General features: G+C 41.4%; 2 protein-coding genes across 4 annotated transcripts in view; one reads left to right on the top strand and one right to left on the bottom strand.

Annotated features, from left to right (window-relative positions):
* Positions 1–20,909, top strand: part of SUPT3H (SPT3 homolog, SAGA and STAGA complex component) — a 327,848-nt gene that overhangs the window by 97,708 nt on the left and 209,231 nt on the right. The window lies entirely within an intron of this gene.
* On the bottom strand, positions 10,722–12,111 carry LOC311580507 (uncharacterized protein ZNRD1-AS1). Its single transcript, XM_084752176.1, has one exon. The coding sequence runs from the start codon at positions 11,488–11,490 to the stop codon at positions 10,966–10,968; it is 525 nt and encodes a 174-aa protein (XP_084608302.1). The 5' UTR covers positions 11,491–12,111; the 3' UTR covers positions 10,722–10,965.

Below are 20,909 nucleotides of genomic sequence, written 5' to 3'. Positions count from 1 at the left end.
GAATTTAACATTAAATATTACTTATTTTAATGCCCTTACACGCTGTGAATGTTTTCTTTCTTTCTCGAACACCTACAACCAGAAGTTGTGTTATTTCTTACATACCCAGAAGAGTTGAAAGACATACAATTGATGTTGTGGCTTTTCACATACTCCCCACAGCTTTGTTTCCTTCTTTTTGTAGCTACCCAGCCGGCCAGTTTGACTTGTTTTGTATTCATGCCTTTTCTCCATATTTTCACAATACCTTTTATGGAACCAAATACCTAACAGTTGAAATGTGTGCATGCACACACTCTTCCGAGAAGTTCTGAAAACACAATTCTGCCAATAATGATATCCAGAAAGTATACTGTTCTGGGAAAAGATCATCTCTTCAGTGCATGTCCAGTGTAACGCCCGATGCGAAAGGATATCTAAGGTGAAGGATGTTTGTGTAATGCTAAACATAACCAGAGAAACTGTGGTTTTAGCAAAGGTACCATTGCTCTATTTTATCAAGTGCCAGAAGCTGCATAATGAAAGTCTTTCAGTGAACGAAAATATAAGTGAAAAAACATAAAAATACCACCCAGCTGGTAGAGATCTTCCTAATTTCTACCTGATTGTATTTCTGAGGAAATATGGCAGGCTGTCGTAAATTTTCAACATGAACTGCGTTTTTGTTGCCAATTTCCATATCCTTTAAAAAGTGCTGAAGCGTGCATTTGCTATTTATGTTTGCAGTAGACTGAGTACACTTTTACTATTTGTGGTCTGAGAAATTGGAAACAACCAAACAGTGGTGCTATGGTCTAAAAAAAATAAATTTTAAACAGCTGCGGGACAGTATTTTTAGAATGGTAGAGTCCTAAAGCCATGCAAGCACCCCCTACTCCTTTTTTTAAAATGGGGAACTATTGCCGTGCATAGAAAGCTAGGCTTCCATTGTTTTGTCCCAGTGCCAAGCTTTATCACTTCCTCATTCTTATCTGCTCCACCCTGCCCCCACACTTCCACAGATAAGGGTGTCCTTCCCTTGTCACACCAGTGAGGAAACTGAGTGAGCAAGGAGGCAGGTAGGTTGCCCACCGTCAGGAAATGTATGTAGCAGCTGTAGTCCTGCAGTTCAGGGCACTTCCCCAGCTACAGACTCACTCACTCAGGTTGTTGGTCAGCCTCATGTTTTGTGAGGTGGGCTTTTTCCTCCTAATGTTACTAAAGCATGTATAACTGTGTTTCTAGATACAGATAACATTTAAATATAAGGAAATTACAGAGCCAAAACATATTTATAAATAAAAAAGAAGCCTGTGACATTATTTATAATCAAAATGACAGTTGTAATTTGATAGATTTATTTTCCTGTCCTGCAAATAAGTTTTCCTTCCCAGCATAATGGCTGTTGTGTAAGAGCTCATCACTCACTGGTTCCCAGTGGTCAGCAGCCTTTCCTTTTCATGGTGAAAACAAAACATGGTAGCATTCCCAGGCCCCTGAATGTCAAGGCTCTAGGTTTTCACAGGACATTGGGAAAACCCAGGTGTGTCCCTCTCTCATGGCCCAGCAGCGCACCACACAAGCCGAGGTGCCTGAGACACACGCCCTTCACCCCCACCTGCACACCTTGGCAGTTCTTCCTCTTGTTTCTAGCTGAGTATATCTGTTTGTGTGAGAGCCAGAGGTCAGTGATGGGTGTCTCTCTCAATCACTCTTCAGTTATCTTGACGGCATCTCAAACAGACCCTGGAGCTCAAATCAGGCTAAGATTTGGCTCAATGATCCTCCAGCCTCTGCCTCCCCAATACTGAGGTTACAAGCACGCGTTGATGTACATGGCTTAGGTCTTCATGCGTGCATGGCAAACCCTTCACCAACTGAGCTGTCTCCTAGCACAGACTGAGAAGTTCTGATCATTGCCACCTTTTCTTGAGCCACTTTCATTTCCACCATCTTTTCTGTATTCCATTTATCACAAAATCACACAATTACTTGGCCATTATTTGTGCAATAACTTAGCCTCATTACACCTTCTCTTCTTATTTCCGTCATCCTGCAACAATTAAAGAGACTTTATCTCCCAGTTAGGGTAGGACAAAAACCTGAAATGTGTATAAGAATCAAAAACAAAACAAAAAAATGTATGAGAAATATTCATGAAAACTTGCAAGTTCTCAATACTAGATCTTTAAACTTCACTTGAAAAATGGTACTTTGCCACTTGTCTTAGGCAGGGTGACTATCGCTGTGATGAAACTCCATGACCAAAAGAAACTTGGGGAGGAAAGGGTTCATTTGGTTTACACTTCCAAACCACTGTTCATCATCAAGGAAATCAGGACAGGCAGGAACCTGGAGGCAGGAGCTGATGCAGAGGCCATGGAGGGGTGCTGCTCATTGGCTTGCTCCTCATGGCTTGCTCAGCATGCTTTCTTATAGAACCCAGGACCAGCAGCCCAGAGATGGAGCCACCCACAAGGGGCTGGGCCCCCCCCCATCCATCACTACTATCATTTAATCACTAATTAAGACAATGCCTTACAGCTGGATCTTATAGAGGCATTTTCTCCATAGTTCTTTTAACCATCTTTTGTCTCTTTTATAGTTAGGGGTGCTAGACACAGCTGTCTTTGCTGTAAGAATACCCAGTGTCTTTTGGAATTAGTATTTGTAAGCACCATGAGAGTAGAGGGATACTACTCAGGAGATTGAAGTAACTTAGTGAAACTACCACAGTAGGGCTGGAGAGAGGCTCAATCCATAAAGCACTTACACGTGTTTTCTAGTTAGCACCCAGGAAAAGCTGGGCATAGCGGAGAGCTTCTGCAACTCTAGCATATGGGAGCTGGCAGATCCCAGAGTGTGCTGGCCAGTCTCTCCAGCTGGCAGCTCCAGGCTCTGTGAGACTCTTGTCCGGAAGATGAGGTTGAGAATGACAGTGGAAGACACGGGTGCCAATGCATGTCCTTTTTTGTTGTTGTTGTTTTTTGTTTGTTTGTTTGTTTTTCCAGGCAGGGTTTCTCTGTGTAGCCTTGGCTGTCCTGGACTTGCTGTGTAAACCAGGCTGGCCTCGAACTCACAGCGATCCTCCTGCCTCTGCCTCCCAAGTGCTGGGATTAAAGGCGTGAGCAACCATGCCCGGCATGCATGTACATTTATAAACATGGGTACCAGAACTCATATATGGGCAGACACACACACACACACACACACACGCACACACACACACACACACACACACACACACCCCACATCCCTCCACACACAAATTAGAGTAGGTTCAATTTATGTTTCTTTGTGTTGCAGATGGATTTTAAAATAATACTGTTTTGCTAGAGACTGTAGCATATTTACTCTAGAACCCAGTTCCCATTAAATTTTATGGCACTTTGGTGAAGGGCTTTGTGTGTATCTAAACAGAACGCTGTACTGCGTGCGCTCATGAAAGCATTAGGAAATAAGCACTGGGATAGTTTTCTTAAAAGGTGTTTTTGTCCGTTAGTTTAAACGTTTAGCTTAGTGAGATATGTAGTTTTGTAATACTGTGGTGGAGGTGACCTTCTCTTCTATATCACTAACCAGTCCTTTAGATAGCATTCTGCTTATTCTGTTTCTTGCCTACCACATTCATGACCGCAACATTATTTTGGAGACAAGAAACTCATGTGTTGTGAGCAAGATTTAAAATCTATAAACAATAAAACTGCATTTTAAAAAGAAGACTGCTTTCTGCCACTAATTAATGTAGTAAAAATAAACCCTGTAAAATGTAGATCTTGATAGACTCCTCTTGGTGTTGAAGTGGTGTTGTTTGAGAAACACCAACATAAATCCATATAACCAAGTGGTCAACAAAATGATGTCGCTTCCTTCTACATTATCTTTATTTTAATTAATTATTTTTTGAGGTGGAGCCTCACTGTGTATCCTTGGCTAGTCTGAATCTTGTTACATAGACCAGGCTGGCCTTGAACTCAGAGATCCGCCTGCCCCGGCCTCCTAAATGAGAGTGCTGGGATTAAGGGCATGTGCCACCATGCCTGACTCATGTCACTGGCTGCTAATAATTGAATGAACTGGCAAAGGAAAGTCAAGGCCCAGGTATATAATTTAATTCTTTGAATCCTAACATATAACACACACACACACACACACACACACACACACACACACACACACACACACCACAGTTTGTTTAGTGTTTATTAAAATTAAGATCTATTTGATTTAAATAGATGAAGTAATTTCAGAAGCATGTTAGCTTAGAAAATTAACATATCTTCTATGTGTTTCAAAACCTTGTCATCTGTGTGTTTACTTTGTCCCAGAACTCTGTATTTATAATCTTGAATATCAAAATCTTACTTTTTTAATCCCATAAGAAGTCATTGGGGTTTTCTAAGAGATATGTTCATTATATTACTCACATTTCTTCATAAATATTGTTTGGGGCACATATTTGTAGGTCCTGGAGATATATGCACATTTATTTGGCACAATATTTTGATATTTAGCTTTATATTATAAAATTTTTATTGTGATATAAGGTTATAAAACACTTGTTTTAAAGTGTCAGTTTTTAAACAAATTTCAATTTTTAATGAAATTTATAAAATTATTTATATCTTCAAACTTTCCTGATTATTGTGGATTCATAATTTTTTTCTATTAAGTAGTACCCATGCTTACATACAAATATGTGAGTTCTCTTCTCTTGGCTTTGTGTTTTTGAGTTCCAAGAGCAGCTTCTGATTTTAGCTGCACATGCTCACACTATGATCTTGCCTTCCCTGTGCCCTTGCCTCCTTTTTCTCTTCCCCTTACTTGTAACTTCATCTCCCTATTTTCCTACAGTGCTAGGGCTGCAGCCTAGAGCCTCCAGTGTGATAGGCAAGCACTCTACCACTGAACTACATCCCTAACCCTGTGTTTCATTTTGAAAATAAATGGTGGTGATGGTCCCTTAGTTTGAAATTTTGAGTCACTAAAAGTTCTTCACAGCTATTCCTTAGCTCTGCTTTTGTCCTGGTTCTAGAGTAAGTAGCACTGAGACTTGAAAAGATGGCCTGGTCACTATAGTAACTTTCTGTGCAATGCAACTGAAGGAGAATGTATTTTCCTAAAGCTTCAGTGTTGCTGACGTCTGTGCATCTGTACTAGAAGTCACGGCCATCATTTTTGTATCATATTCATTTTACAGTATAGTTTTATTTCTGGTTGACTGTAATTATAGTAGTTTAATTCTCTTCAGGAGATGGTTACCTTGAGTTGATATCATTAGTCTCAAAGTTGTGAAATTCTTTGTACTTTTCATTTTCAGGACTATCTATTTGACTATTTTAGAAATACAAAATCAAAAGAATATTGACAGAATTTTACTTTTCTCATGTCAGAAAACCTTTTAGGATGCAGAAACTTTTTTTTTCTAAACTTTTGATTAAGAACATTTTTTAATTGAGGCTAGAAAAGGTTTTCCAGTTAGGGAAAGGGATTCAGAGGCAGGCGACTGGGTCAGAGGCAGATCTGGGTCCTTCTGGTTGAGGACCACGCTGTCCATCTGTTCCATATGTGGGGAGGTTGGCTAGAACCATCATCCCATGGGTGCTCTCTGGTTGAGGCTCAGTCTCTGTGGGCCCCTATGAGTCCAGGTTAGTTGGTTTGTAGGTTTTCTTGTGTCCTTCACTCTCTGGCTCTTTCAATCCTTCCTCTCCTCTTTCTTAAGATTCACCAAGTAGGTTGAGAACCATGGGAAGTCTCCCCTTCTCTCAGAAGAAAGGGAGGGAGGTGTAGGGGGGAGTGAAGGGGAGGTGAGAGGGAGGGACTGGGAAGAGAGGAGGGGAGGGGAGAGGGAAGGATTTGGAGAAGAGGAGAGAAGGGAACTTCCTACTAGGATATGGAGAGAGAGAGAGAGAGAGAGAGAGAGAGAGAGAGAGAGAGAGAGAGAGAGAGAACTTTATTTAAATGATCAATTAGTATAATTTAAATCAAAACAAAAATTTACTTAATCCTTGGGATGCTAACTTGAGTTTAGTACCATGCACCTTATGAAAATACTCAAACTTACTCTTCATATTAAAGTGTCTGTAATTGCTGTTATATTATTTTTCAAAGTGTGTGTGTGTGTGTGTGTGCGCGTGCGCACGCATGTGCATGTGCTCATGTCCAGGAGGTTGTGAGTGGCTCAGTGTTGATGCTGGGAACTGAACTCAGGGCCTCTGGGAGAGCAGCAAGTTCCTAACTATGGAGCCATTTCTCCAGCTCCTCAGTCTTATATATATATATATATATTATTTTTTTATTAATTTATTCTTGTTACATCTCAATGGTTATCCCATCCCTTGTATCCTCCCATTCTTCCCTCCCTCCCATTTTCCCCTTATTCCCTTCCCCTATGACTGTTCCTGAGGGGGATTACCTCCCCCTGTATATGTTCATAGGGTATCAAGTCTCTTCTTGGTAACCTGCTGTCCTTCCTCTGATTGCCACCAGGTCTCCCCCTCCAGAGTTCGTGAGAAAGTCATATCCCACTCTCCACTCTACTGTGGAGAATGTTCTGACCATTGGCTAGATCTGGGTAGGAGTTTAAAGTTTACGGCCTGTATTGTCCTTGGCTGGTGCCTTAGTTTGAGCAGGACCCCTGGGCCCATCTCAAACTGTACTATAAAGCAATAGTAATTAAAACAGCATGGTACTGGCACAACAACGGGCTGGTTGATTAGTGGAATCAAATCGAAGACCCAGATATGAATCCACACACATATGGTCACTTGATTTTCGACAAAGAAGCCAAATCCATTCAATGGAAAAAGGATAGCATCTTATATATTTTTTTAATGTTACCCAGGTTTGTTTTGTCCATCTATTCTCATTTTAAATCATTGTTCACACAGTCACATTTTTATTTTTCTGTAGAGTTTTGTTTAGATAAATAAGAATGTGAAGGGAATGACGTCTGCCCTATAAGTCGTGATATTTTTTTACACAATCAGTTCAGAAACAGGATCTGTAGTGCCAGATTCAGAGCCTGAATCTCTCCTGTCATCAGAGCTCAAAGCACCCTCATGAGTGGCTGCAAAAGGTGCGGGAAAAAATCTGTTCTCAGAAGCAGAAAGGCTTTGGTGGATGGGAGCACTGAGCTGGGAGCCGGAGCTAGCTTCATGCAGTGACTAGCAGTGAGCCTCGTAGTCTTTTTTGTTGCTCTCTTGGACATGTCTGTCCTTTCACTATCACTTTACTCAGTGATTATTACTCAGGAGAATTAGTGAATACCCAGAAAGTATAGTATAAAGACATGCAGGAATCAAGTCTGAGGACACCAGTCTCAGAATCTCAGCAATTTGATCATCGTTGGCTCCCACTTTTATTGTTCAGTGACATCGTGGGCTCTGGGCAAGCAGGCTTCAGGGACTCTGCCTCTGCTAGCGCCAGGCATGGTTTTAAACTGGCCTTAAAGAGGTTGTGCTTTGATAAAACTATATATTATCATAAAATTTGAGCATAGATAACTTTTTTGTTACCAAACTACTCACATTTCTTTTGCTGTTATAGACTTTAGTTATTAGTACAGTTTTACATTCCAGAAAAAATTCTTCCCCCTGTACTTCATCCTCCACTGCTACTTGTCCCCTCCTCCAGTGTCAGGTACAGTTGGTGAGCCAGTGTTTGTCATTATTATTGAAAGCCATAGTTACATTCTGTGGACCTGGACAGATGTCTGTAGTGATTATCCATGATGAGAGTATAGTATAGATACTTTGATTGTTTTAACAGTATCTGTGCTCCACCTAGACTATGCTCTTCCCCGCTGAACTCGTAGCAGCCAGTGTCTGTAATTGCTACATACCTTTGCCTTTCCAGACTCTCATAGCTTCAGTCATATAGTGTGCTGGCTAGATTTTTGTCAGCTTGACACAAGTTGCATTCATCTCCGTTAAAATGCCTCCATTATGTTGACATGTAAGGAATTTTTAAGTTTTATATTCCTTATGGTAAATGCCAAGACATTTGACTGTTGGATTGTATAGTACCAGTGTGTTTAATTTTTTTTTAATGCATCACAAAATGATTGTAAAGGTTACTGCGTTGTTTTGTCGGTGTATCACGTTGATTTCTGTATATGCTTAGGCTAGCCATCGTCTAAAGCCTGCTTGCTTCTGAGGAGGACATCCAAGCCTGCTGGCTGTATTGGATCTCAGACCATCTTTGTTAACTGCAGTGCCCACTGCGCATTAGCACAGGTCCTCTTCCCCCTGGCCTAGGTTTGTGCTCCTTAGCCCACCTCTCCTTGTTTCCCTCTCTGGTCTCTACCAGCCACTGTTCTTTCTGCTCCTTTATTCTCCTAGCTTATTTTCTGTTCTATACAGGTGAAAGCGTGTGGTGGTTTGTCTTTTCCCTGCCTGGCTTATTTCACTCAATATCTTCAGTTCCACTTATGTTGCTACAAATGACAGGATTTTGTCATTGTTGGTGTCTTCATCATAAATAGTAACAGCTTGCCTTCACTCGCAGTTCCTTAATTGTTATGCTGACCATGTTTGTATATGTATTTGCCACCTGTGCATCTTTTTTTTTTTTCTTCTGAGACAGTCTCACTATGAAATATAGGCCAGCCTAGAACTTGTAGACTAGTCTGGTTTTAAATCCACAGAGATCTGCCTGCCTCTGCTGGGACTAAGGTGGTGTACACCACCACAGCAGACTGCATCAGTATCTCTTCCAATGAGGCTCTTTGGCCTGTAGTTATAAACTATTTCTCATCAAGTTGTAAGAGTTGTGTAGGTATTTTTATGTCAGCCGTTTATCAGATGGTCAGAAAGCCAGTGATTATCTTCTCTTTCAATTCTTGCTATTGAAGTCGTAACTTAGACTAAATTATTTCAGATCTGTTTTTATTCTTTCTTGAAGATCTATTCCCAAGTCAATAATACATGGTCCACATGAGAGAAAGACCAGTGATCTTTTTTTTTTAATTTATTAATTCATTCATATTACATCTCAATTGTTATCCCACCCCTTCTATCCTCCCATTCCTCCCTCCCTCCCACTTTCACCCTATTCCCCTTCTCTATGACTGTGACTGAGGGGGACCTCCTCCCCCTGTATATGCTCATATAATATAAAGTCTCTTCTTGTTAGCCTGCTACCCTTCCCCTAAGTGCCACCGGACCTCCCCATCAAGGGGACGTAAGACCAGCAATCTTTATGCAGCTTTCCTCCTCACATATTTCAGCAGAAAAGATTATTAAATATAGTGCTCATGAAAATCAATGGTCAGACTTGAAGGCCTTTAGTGTGTTTTGCGTTCAACTCACTTGATTTCCTTGGGAGAAAATAGAATTCTTCTCTCAATTGTTTTATATTCAGAATTTTATATCTCAAACTGTTTCTTGAATTTGACTATTTTTCAAGAAGTATGTAGGATATTTTAAAATCCATTAATTTTTTTCCTTTGTCCCATTTTGAGGAACTACTTCATACTATATCACTTACAGATTTTCAGTATATATTAAAACTTTAGCTAGGTTCCAAATTAAAGAAATCTATTTCATTTTTCTCATGCAAGAGGCTAAGTTCTTTAAAATGAAACCCGTTCTTCAGTGAAAACTTCTAGAACTTTCCCAGTATCTTATGCAGCGCAGTAGTAAGGAAGTGAGGGCAAAGGGCCACGTGATGTGGGAAATTCTTGGCCTAGTGCCGAAGGGGAGGTCTGTTAAAAAGTTTAAATTTTTGCTTTGAGATTTTTCTGCGGTAATTCTTTCAGAAAATACTTCCAATCTCCTACATGTTAAAAGTGACTATTTGTGTTCCCTGTAGCTGCAGACATAAAGAAACAAGGGGTTACTACATAATGGCTTTCTAATCAAAGTGTCGTTATGGTAGTCATCTGTAGAAAGGGGTCGCAGAAAGATCATTTGGGGCTTATTTTGTAAATAAACTCTTCTAGAAGAGGAGTGCTTTTGTTGGTGCTGATGAGTTCTGCTTTGATTTCCTCCACTCTCACCAGTGATCATGTCTTTGGGTGGTCTTTTCCCTGGGGCATGATACCAAACAGCACTTTGCATCTTTCAACAAATAGCTACTGCCTTTCTCCTGTTTACCCCCACCACCCCAGTAGCCACTGCTCCTCTAGTATTTACCCCCCACCACCCCAGTAGCCACTGCTCCTCTCCTAGCCCCCCCCCCCACCCCAGTAGCCACTGCTCCTCTCCTAGCCCCCCACCACCACCACTGTAGTTTCCTTTGTAAAATTGTTCAAATGCATATGATTAGCTCATAGACTTTTTTGAGGCTTGCCTTGTCAGAATTTTGGATCAGTGAAATATTTACTGTTTGGTTAGTTTAAATGAACTGGAAATATATTCATATTAATCACATTATTTATATTTTAAAGACTGTTTCATAGGATTTGTTTCCAACTCAAGATTCTGAATTTTTCATGCCAATCTGTAGCTTACAAAAATGACAAAGAGGTGGTTCTTTTCTTTTAACCTTTCCTTTTTTCTTAAAGCCTTTTGTGCATTTGGATTTTGTAGTTTACGTTTTATGTACCTTCCTGAATACTCTTACATATTCTTTTTCCTTGACTGATTTTTTTTGTTGTTGTTTTATGCATCTACAAGCTGTAATTCCAAAGTATAGGAAACTATTGAGGATGGTTTGTGCTTTTTTTTTTAATCTTTATTAAAAGAAAAGCACATATTGAGACTAACGTTAATTTCAAAAGAGCATTTATTTTGCCTGAGTGCATGTCTGTGTACCTGAATCCTCGGCGACTATGGAGGCCAGAAGACGGCGCCGGGTCCCTGCAGCTAGAGTTAGAGATGGGTGTGAGCTACCACATTAACCTCTGAGCCATGCCTCTAGCCCTTCCAGCTCTGTCATAAGGAATATGGTGAGCTACTGCAAAATCTCATGGACTGACACAGTGGTTCTCAAAGTCTTTAATTCCCGGTATTTATTTTTTTTCCCACATAAAACACTGAAATTTTATTGATCTTTGATTTTTTGTGCATGACTTCTCAAAAAAGTTGGCAAGTCCAGGAATTTCTTTTGATGAGGCTTTGTAGTTGTTTTTACGTCCTCTCTTGCCTGAGACATCTCCAAAAGTCTTTCTAGTTTAATTAGACTTTTAGTGCGGAGCTCTAAAAGCGGGTGTGCGTTAACTCTTTCAAAGTCCTTCATCTCTTTCCTCATTGTCTCGAGCTTGTCAAGCGAAGGGAGCTGACCCTGGTTGTTTCTCCAGAGTCGTTCCTTGAGTCTTTGCTCTATCATTTCCCTCCCTCGAAGCATTCGTTGCTGGTGGTCTCTGATTTGCTCCTGCTCCCTCTTTTTTACCTGCTGCCTTCTCTGTGTTGTCTGCCCATCGTCCGCAATTCTCGGTAGCCTTTCAGTGGGGAAAAGTCTACACATCCTGCTCCGAAACTGTCTGGCCTGGTTTGTGTGATGCGCTTGCCTTTCCATCTGTTTCCTCGCTTTCTCGGGTACCCAATGGTAACATTTTTGTCCTTCCATGGTGTGGTCCTTGTTTCCTGGCCTGAGTCTTTCCCTGTCTTCATTTCCGCTGTTCTTTTGTCATGGTGAAGCTGTTTTGGAAGCCAATAGGCAAGTGAACAGGATTGCTCTCCAGTGCTTTCTGTCCCGCTGGCCAGTCAGTGAGCAAGAATCTTGCTGCTGTTGCATGCAAGCCACCTAGACTCCAGAGTCAAGAACCCTTGCTCCAGTGGAGACACTTGCCTTTTAGCTGATGGGTAGCTTTAGATGCGTTTGTCAAGCCAAACCCTTTTAAATGTTCAGAATTCCTCTCAAAGAAGGCAAGAGAGTTAGCTTGTGCAGAGTGGCCACAAAAGGCAACGCAGGGCCCAAGGATGCTGAAGAATGTGTAACTTTGCTTTTAGCCAGTGCGCAGCTGCAGAAGAACGCAGCCTCAGACCAGTGGGCGTTGTACTTCTCTTACTCCAATGGCCGCAGACTCGGTGTTCAGGAAAGTTACTAAGATGGCTTCTCTGTTCCTGTCACTTTGTGTGCTTAGGTTTTGTAGGGTGCGAGACATAAGTGAATAAATATTCTGGGATGGCATCTGAGCTGGAAAAGCAACCAGAGGCCCCCGCACTACTACTACTCCTTTAACTGACAGGACATCACAATACCTACTTGAAAATGCCATGGCAACGCGGACCTTCCCCTTCTGAGAGGTTCTGCTCCCTCCCTAAAGATGCAGTTTGCCATTCTCCCACTGTTTTTAAAGACTAAAATTTGTTTTTGCACCATATAATTTTATTGGTAAACAAGACAAATGATCTCCCACTTATTTTTATAAAAGCCCTTCCAGTTGGTCTTGATGGCATTGGCCTGTAGTTTAAGTGTCCCTAGAGGCCTAGTAAGGAGGATCATCTGAGCCTGGATAGTAAGACCCCCCCCCCCCCTTAAAACAATACAGGGAAAATGTAAAGAAAAGGACAGTGATCTAGCTATCTTAAAGCATATTATATAGTGACTGTGCCCCCCACCCAGATAACACAGATAACAGTGATTCGTGTTCACATTACCTAAGAAAATGAATGCCAAGGCATCAGATGTCAGCGTTGAAGCAGAGGCTGCTTTGAGAGGAGAGAAGGCATACCTGAGCGCATGCGCAAGCCTTCTGGGGTCCTCTCCCAGCCTTTCCCACTGTTTCTATGCTCTTACTCAGTTTTCCGCTATCGCACCTCTTCTGCGATCCCTTCCCGGACAGCTCTAGCCTGCCCCTTTCTTCGCCTGCTTTTGTTCAGTTTCACAGGGCTTACTCCTGCCTGTCCTAAAAACTTGAAACTTTTTGTTGTGAATATAAAAGTGCTGTAAACAAAGAGAAAAAACCCATACACATGACCTATTTCCCCATGAGCTCACTTGGCTATAGAAGTAGCAGTCACTCCTTAGGATCCACAGGACTGAGCAGGGCTGTTCTCAGCATTGTCACCTCCTCTCTTACAGTCCTCTTGATGTACAAATCAAGTGCACATGATTCCAGTGAATAAAAATGCATTATAATATAAGAAAGGAATGAAGCAGATAAGGTAACCTTATGTTATATCCAGGAAATGAAAAATTAGATTTATTCCTATCTACCATTGGGCCTTCAGAAATACAGCTATCATTGGATTGTACCTGTAAGCATAGATTTTTGTGGTCACTTTCAAAAGAAGTTTCATTAGATGAAGCAAACTTTAACCAGGCAGTGGCACTGATATTTCCTAAAACAGATACCTTATTTAATATTGTAAATTGTGTGCAATTTTTATATCTTCAGTTTTGTTTGCTCAGAATTTCACACACAAACAAGACATAAATACACTTAAGTCCTTTTTTTTTTTCCTGGAATAAAGGCAACACCAACACTGAGCAAATGTAAACAAATATGGCAAGCATACCTACTCAGAACCAGCACAGGCTATTTTTATCCATAAACCCCAAAACCACCATGGCATTTTTATGGCTTATGACTGAAGAGAACCTTTCAAACCAGTGTCTCCAACTTGAACAGTAAGTCACTTCAGGGTTGATAAAAGATGATAATATAATGTAATACCAATATGTTGGCATCATAAAATTTAGAAACATCATTGAACTGTCCCTTTCTGGTAATGAATTCATCAAAATGTCACTTTTTTTTTTTTAAAAGATGGGTTCCTGTGGAATACGGTTATTTATATGTATTTATTTTCTCATTGTCTTACCTGGGGGAATTGGTCCTACATTACCTCCATATGCTTCTATATGCTCAAGTTAGAGATTGTAATTTTCTTAAGATTATATGTGAATCCAGTATGTTCCCTAAAATCAACAAAAAAGTGAAGATAATTCCCCTAAAACAGGACACACAGATAGTATTTGAGACACCAAGTTCTCAAATTTTCAACAGGTAAAAGATGTGATAAAAAATTACCAGGGAAGCCAGCCATAGAAAGCCATGAAATAACACAATGTACGCAAAGAATAGAGATTTCCAAGTACTGGGGAAGGGATTTGTAAACAACTGAAGGCCAGTCTCCTGATGCCACAAACAGAGGAATTGTGGGTAAATTCCTGGTGGATTTCTTAGAAAAACAGTTTAATATCTGTTTACCAAAATAAGAATGTTCTTAATTCTTACTCCTTCACACATATTTAAATTTGTGGTTACTACTGAAAATACTATGTCTATATAAACTTAAATAGAACAACTTTTTAAGCACAAATTTAGCACTGAAGTAACATTTACTAAACCATTAAGTTTTTCTAATTATATACACAATGTAAAACTCATTTATTGATAAATAGCAAATGCTGGTAGCAGGCACTGTGCTACAGACTTTATAGACCTCTCTACCTACCTGTGAAGTGTCCTCCATAATGCCGACCTGTGAAGTGTGGAATTGCACTCAGCCAGGTCTATGGACTGCAAGAGTTAACCTCTGAACTCTGACATCCTTCACACTAAAGTACCACAAAGGTTTCATTCCTTCTGATAGTTCTAAGCCAATGCCTGCAACCCATAGCTTTCCAAGGAGGGCTGGAAATATGAGGCTTGAGGGAGCACTTGGTTAGTGCAGAGTCACCGAGGGCCACCCAAGAGAGAAGGCAGAAGTCTAACCTCAGAGAAGAAGGCATCCTAGATGGCCAACCATGCAGAGGGACATTGGTCACAAAGCATCATTTCTTCCTCTGCCCACCCTGCAACCCTCTGTCTTTTTCCATTGTGTCCAATGCCGTACAGTTATTAAAACATGCGACATTTCTACCAAATCATAGCAAGAATAGCTATATTGGGGATCTAACCTAATATAGGGATCTTGAATTCGGTGATGGATGAAGTCAGCCTGGTCTATTACTCTAGGTCTTTTTGGCAGATGCACTTTATTTCCATGTGATTAGACATTCTTTGAAGTCTTCTTTTATTTCTCCTCAAATGATTCATCCTAAAACATCACTTAGAGTACAGCCTGAGCTATTTACCCACAGAGAACTTCCTACCATAAGTTTAGTACCTAATGAATTTGTGTATTGAGCATGTGTTTATACCTGTGAGTATGCATTGTAACCTTTCACTATTAGACTGAGGTTCCAGACAAGAGAACTTGTTTCTTAGCGTTCTGTTGCTGTGAAAAGACACCGGGACCATGGCAACTCTTAAGTTAGAGCTCTGACTGTAATTAAAATTTGCTGCTGTTTTCATCATCTAAAAGCTCATTTTTTAGTCTAAAACAGATAAAAATACTTCAGAAATCTGGATGGCAATAGCTAAAGCATGTATAGTTCTTACATTTACAAAGCCTTGTGTGGACAGCATATTCCTAATTTTCCTTTTCTGTTTTTATGATTTTGTTTAAATATTAAATATGCGTATGAATCATCAATTAATTTCCTTAATTTAAAAAAATTTATTATTTTGCAGTGTGTTTGTATAGAGTGTGTGTGTGTGTGTGTTTGTGTATGTGTGTTTAGCAGCAAGTGTGGTCTAGCTATTGAACTCAGCCCGTCAAGCTTACCAGCCCTATTTGTGTTCATCGACAGATATTGGTGAATCTGCTGGTTATTTGGGCTGGTCTTTCCAGCACAGAGCACTCTTAGCATGGAAAGATATGCAATTTGGCAGGGCAAGCCCTGTGGGACCCCATGCCTTTGCCCTGTGGGACCCCATGCCTTTGTTGTCTTGGGGCTCCCATTACCAACGCTGTGCATTAGACCTGACCTTGAATTTTCTCCACACCCTTCAGATGTTCCTGGTTTTCTTTCACTTACATTTAATTTTGACATGTCCATAACAACCTGACCAGTGCCAGATGAACCAGCTCAGACCTCACAAGATGCCAGAGAGCTGCCATGATGCTGTGTAGAAGGCAGCTCCCTGTTCCTCATGCAGTGCCAAGGAAGGCAGATCTTGCTTCAGATTTCAAGGATGTCTGCATCTTAAAATTACTTTTCATCAATATTGGACTCATGGTATTTTATACACTATCCATTTTTTTTTTTTTTTTTTTTTTTTGGTTTTTCGAGACAGGGTTTCTCTGTGTAGCCTTGGCCATCCTGGACTCACTTTGTAGACCAGGCTGGCCTCGAACTCACAGCGATCCGCCTGCCTCTGCCTCCCGAGTGCTGGGATTAAAGGCGTGCGCCACCACGCCCGGCTCCTCACTATCCATTTTTTAAAAGAAAATTAAAAGAAGTTATAGCATCATTCTAATGTTCATGGAGGTAACAGCTATGGAGTTCCTGGGGTAATGATACTCCAGTGGAACTGACAGTAATCATCGGATCATTGTTAAGTAAAATCAGATTGCCCTGGTTGGTTTTGTTTTTTTCAGGTGAAAATATCAGGTCCCCGATTCTATGTACTTATTTCTTGACTTGAGCAAAGTTAGGGTTATTAAGTAACATTTGTGAGTCGGTTAGAAAAGATAGCACATCTTTGGGTTTTATCAGGGAAGGGAGCACGGCAGAAAGAAGAGAGGAAAGGGCAGCAGCAGTGTGATCTTCTTGAGGAGTTGCCAGATTCAGGGTCTCATAGAACGAGCAGTCTATGCAACAGGCTGCTAAATGAGATCACTATCTCTTAAGATAAATGAATTAAAGAAAAAAAATCATAAAGTCTACAAAGTCAGAACTTGTCCAGAGCTCCTTAGAGCACAGAGGAAGCAAGACACCAACGGGCACCTCATAAAAGCCACCTCATAAGCCAGAAGAGAGCACTGATAGTGTAGTTAGGACTATTGTAACTGTCATGTGCTTGCTGGGAACCGCACCCAGGGCTGCTGGAAGAACGTCTAGTGTTTTTAATCTCTGAGCTGTCTCTACAGGCCTTAAATATAATCAGTTCTTATTATTTGTCATAGAAGCTCTAGGTCAGTGGTGTCTATGTTTCTCAGTCCTTTCTCTATCATATAGATAGATAGATAGATAGATAGATAGATACATATATACATACAGATATACAGATATATACACATATCTGTACATATTTATATGCACATATATGTATAGTGCCATATATTTTCTACCATCAACACACATATGTATGTATGTATATGCTATTATTTTATTATTTATTTATGTGTGTATACATGTGTGCATGTGCCCATGAAAGTCAGAACAGTGTACCAGATACCCTGGAGCTGGAGTTATAGGCAGTTACGAGCCTCCAATCATGGGTTCTGGGGAACTGAATTCAGGTCCTCTAGTGCCACAGCAAGTGGTCTTAAGTGCTGTACCTTCTATTCAGTCTTTCACTTAAAATCATTTCCTCCTTTTCTCTTTCTTCCTTCCACCCACTTTCGTGCACCCTGCCATTTACTCTCTCAAATTCATGGCCTCTTACTTCTTAATTGTTGTCACAGATATAGGAGACAGACAGACAGGCAGGCAGGCAGGCAGACAGACAGACAGACAGACAGACAGACAGACAGACACACACACACACACACACACACACACACACACACACACACATACACACACACCGTTCTCAATGTATATAACATTAGTTGTATGTATATAATTTCAAGGTTGACCAGCTGCTATTGGATAACCAATTAGGGACTCTTTCGAGGGGAAGACTTTCTATCTCTCAGCATTCCTTACTTTCCTGGAGTTCTTTGTTTAGGACCGGGGCCCTGCGACTTCTCTTTCCACATGAGCACGCCTGTTGGTGTTCTTATTTGAGGCCAGGTTCTTTGTCTGAACCTGGGACTTAGAGACTCAGCTGGGCTGGCTGGCCAACCACAGGGTTTTAAGGATCTGCCTGTCAGTACCTCCCCAGCACCAGGATGACGGGATGGCACACCATGCCTGGCCTTCTGGCCTGCATGCTGCTAGTGTGAACCCAGGTCCTTCTGTTTCTACGGACTGAGCCATCTCCCCATCCCTCTCCACCAAGGGTTCCCAACACAACTTTGAACTAGCATTCTTCTGAGCCTTAAGTGTCAGTTTCCTAGCCAGGCCCCTGTAATGGCTTCCTCATGGACAGCACAACTTACCAGATTGTTAGTGCCCACTGTGGAGGCAAGGGAGTGCCAGGCTTTAGCTGGCTGTGTGGGGCTGCCTGTGGAGACTGGAGCAGGGACCCTGAGGTACAGGGCTGGGGCAGTGTGCTTGGTTTGCCTCCCAGTGCCTGTCCTGCGTTCGCTTGTTTTCCTTCACACTTTAATTTCTAATTCTATTTTTCTCATTTAAGCATACAAATTGTACAGATTTTTTAAAATGTCAATTCAGTGTGCACTTCATTGAGGCAGTTAGGAAACACCATAATTCACTTACATATAAAAATGTTTTTAGCAGCTAAAACAATATTTTCAGTTTCGGGTTTTGCTTCGCTTGCAGAATCTATATGTGTTATACTTGTTCATTTTTGTGGAAAATCTCTGTGTCTCCACACTTGAGCCATAGTGCTTATACTGTTGGCCATCTGAGTTTAGACTGCTGTCAAGGAGTCATTTGTTCATACATTTGACACGTTTTCAAGCTCTACTGTTGTGCTGCTTTCCCAGTGTTTGCCATGATTGTTTGGTAAATCTTCTTGAATATTCCAGAAACTTTTAATTGGCTCTTTTGGAGACCTGCTTCTTGTTAATGATTTTTAGAGTAAACTGTATTTTAGTTATTTTGTAGTTTGATTGATAAGAATGTAGATGAGCCACAGCTCCGCCTGCCAAATGGCTGTGTAAGAGAAGCATACCAGCGTTACTGTAAATGACCTTGGTTCTAATCACTGGCTTAATATGTTGTTTTGCTATTAATATACCGTGGTTTATAATAGCTTTTGTGACTTTTCAAATGGTGTTTTAAAGCTGTGTTTCATTTTTCTGATAACCATGCCGTATATTGAATTTTTTAGATCCAAACTTCCTTGGTTTTGAGATTGTTGACATGTTGATACAATTCTGTGTGGATGGAGGGGGAAGTACCATCCAGTTCCTACTTTCAGGAAAAAGATATCGGCTGATTATTGCTTTTCTGAAAAACGTTTGACATTAGCATATTGCACTCTTACAATTTAAAACATTAAAATAAATTGAGACTAACACCAAACAACCACCACCACCAACAAAAGCGTATCTGGGTCTCAGTGCTTATAGCAAAGGAAAGCATTTTAATCGTGTAAATATTTTTCTCTTATTTATTTTCGAGACAGGGTTTGTAGAGCCCATACAGGCCCGGAACTCATCATCTAGCCAGTGGCGCCCCGAGGCATTGCACGCCTCATACTACCATGTTCATTCTCACGAGGTACCAGGAATTGAACTCATGCTTCCAGCCATGGGGCAAGCACGTTTAACAGTTGAACTACATTCCTTGCCTTGGATTTCCCCATTTTTTTTTTCCATTTTGTGGCAAGGTCTGGTGTATGCCAGGCTTGTCTTGAACTCCCTTTGATGCTGAAATTGATTTTGAGCTTCTGCTCCTCTTGCCTCCATCACTTGAGTGCTAGCATTATAGGCATGGGCCTGTACATTTGCTGTGTTCAGTGCTAGTGGTGTAGCACTTTTGTATGGCAGGCAAACACTCTAATAGCCGAGCCTTATCCCTAGCCCTGCAATTTTATACCTATGATTGAGCCATGTAAAAACTACACATTATAGCTTCCTTAAGAGATGGGCACTCTCCCTCCCAGTTTTACACTTTATCCATTTCCAGTGACTAATGAGGGTGGGGATCAGATGTGGGGAGGGCTGGGGGTGGGGGGGTGAGAAGGCTGGGAGAGAGAAGGGAAACTGATGAGGGGCATCTCTGGGACGAGCTAGAGGCCTGGGACAGGATAGGTCCTTGGGAGAAAATGGGGCTGAATCTAGCTGAGACTCCTTGCTGCGGAGTAAGACATGGTGACTGAAGTGGCCACCTCATAACCAAATAGCATTTCCTGTGGAGAGAGAGGGACACCAAACCACTCACAAAACCTTCAACCCAAAATTTACCCTGACTACAAGAAATGCAGAGATTGAGGGAATAGCCAACCAATGATGGCCCCAACTTGAGACCCACCACGTAGGAGAGAGCCAACCCTTGACACCATTAATGATTCTCTGCTATGTTTGTAGATAGGAACCTGTCCTCTGAGAGGCTCTGCCCAGCAATGGATTGAAACAGATGCTGAGACCTATTAGGTAGAGCTTATGGAGTCTTGTGGAAGAGTCAGAGGAAGGAGAGAAGGACACAGAGGGGACAAGAACTCCACACATAGCCCAACAAAATCAACTAACTTAGGCCCGTGGGGGCTCACAGAGACTGAAACACCAACCAAAGAGTGTGCACAGGCTGGACCTAGACCCCCTCAACATATGTAGCTGATGGGCAGCTTGGTCTTCATGAGGGTCCCCTGGCAAGTGAAGTGGGCAATGTCCTCGACATGGACTCTGTTGCCTGATTTTAGATCACTTTCCCTTGCTGGGTTGCCTTGTTGGGCCTCAGTGGAAGAGGCCTGATGCGACTGGGTGGACCAGGGCAGGTTGGTGTGTGTGGGCTCCCCTTTTCTGAGGAGACCTACCTATGGATAGCTCCTTTCCCAGGGGTGATGGTTTCCATCTATGCCTCAGTTCCAAGCAGTGCTGATCTTGGCAGGGTTAAATAGTTTGGAACTGTGATTTGGGGAGATGTGGACTAAGCAGGTGCTTGCAGACGTGTCCAACTGTAATGCCTCACTTCTGGAGAGGCGAAATTAGCTTTTCTTTCCCCAGCATTGTCATAACATCATAAGAAAATGGTTCCTTTGCCAATCAGTGCAGCTGGATCAAATCTTGTCAGTGTAATAGCAGCACACTGTCCTTGCTTGTGAAGAGCCTGATCATTGCAAATGTGACTGGAGAATGAAACAATTTAATTGTCTCTTCAGTGAGACTGAGAAAATGTGAAGGTATAGTACGACAAATTTGGAATACAGCAAATTGTGATGATCAGTCAGTCACAATAAAATGTGTATGTCCTAT

The sequence above is a fragment of the Acomys minous genome (assembly GCF_964271855.1).
Source record: "Acomys minous genome assembly, chromosome: 13".
Taxonomy (NCBI): Eukaryota; Metazoa; Chordata; class Mammalia; order Rodentia; family Muridae; genus Acomys; species Acomys minous.
Note: the sequence above shows the minus strand (reverse complement) of the source record. Positions and strands in the feature narration are given on the sequence as shown.

Coding starts and splice junctions, on each gene's coding strand:
- LOC311580507 (XM_084752176.1), bottom strand. CDS start 11,490: ATGGAAGGACAAAAATGTTACCATTGGGTACCCGAGAAAGCGAGGAAA.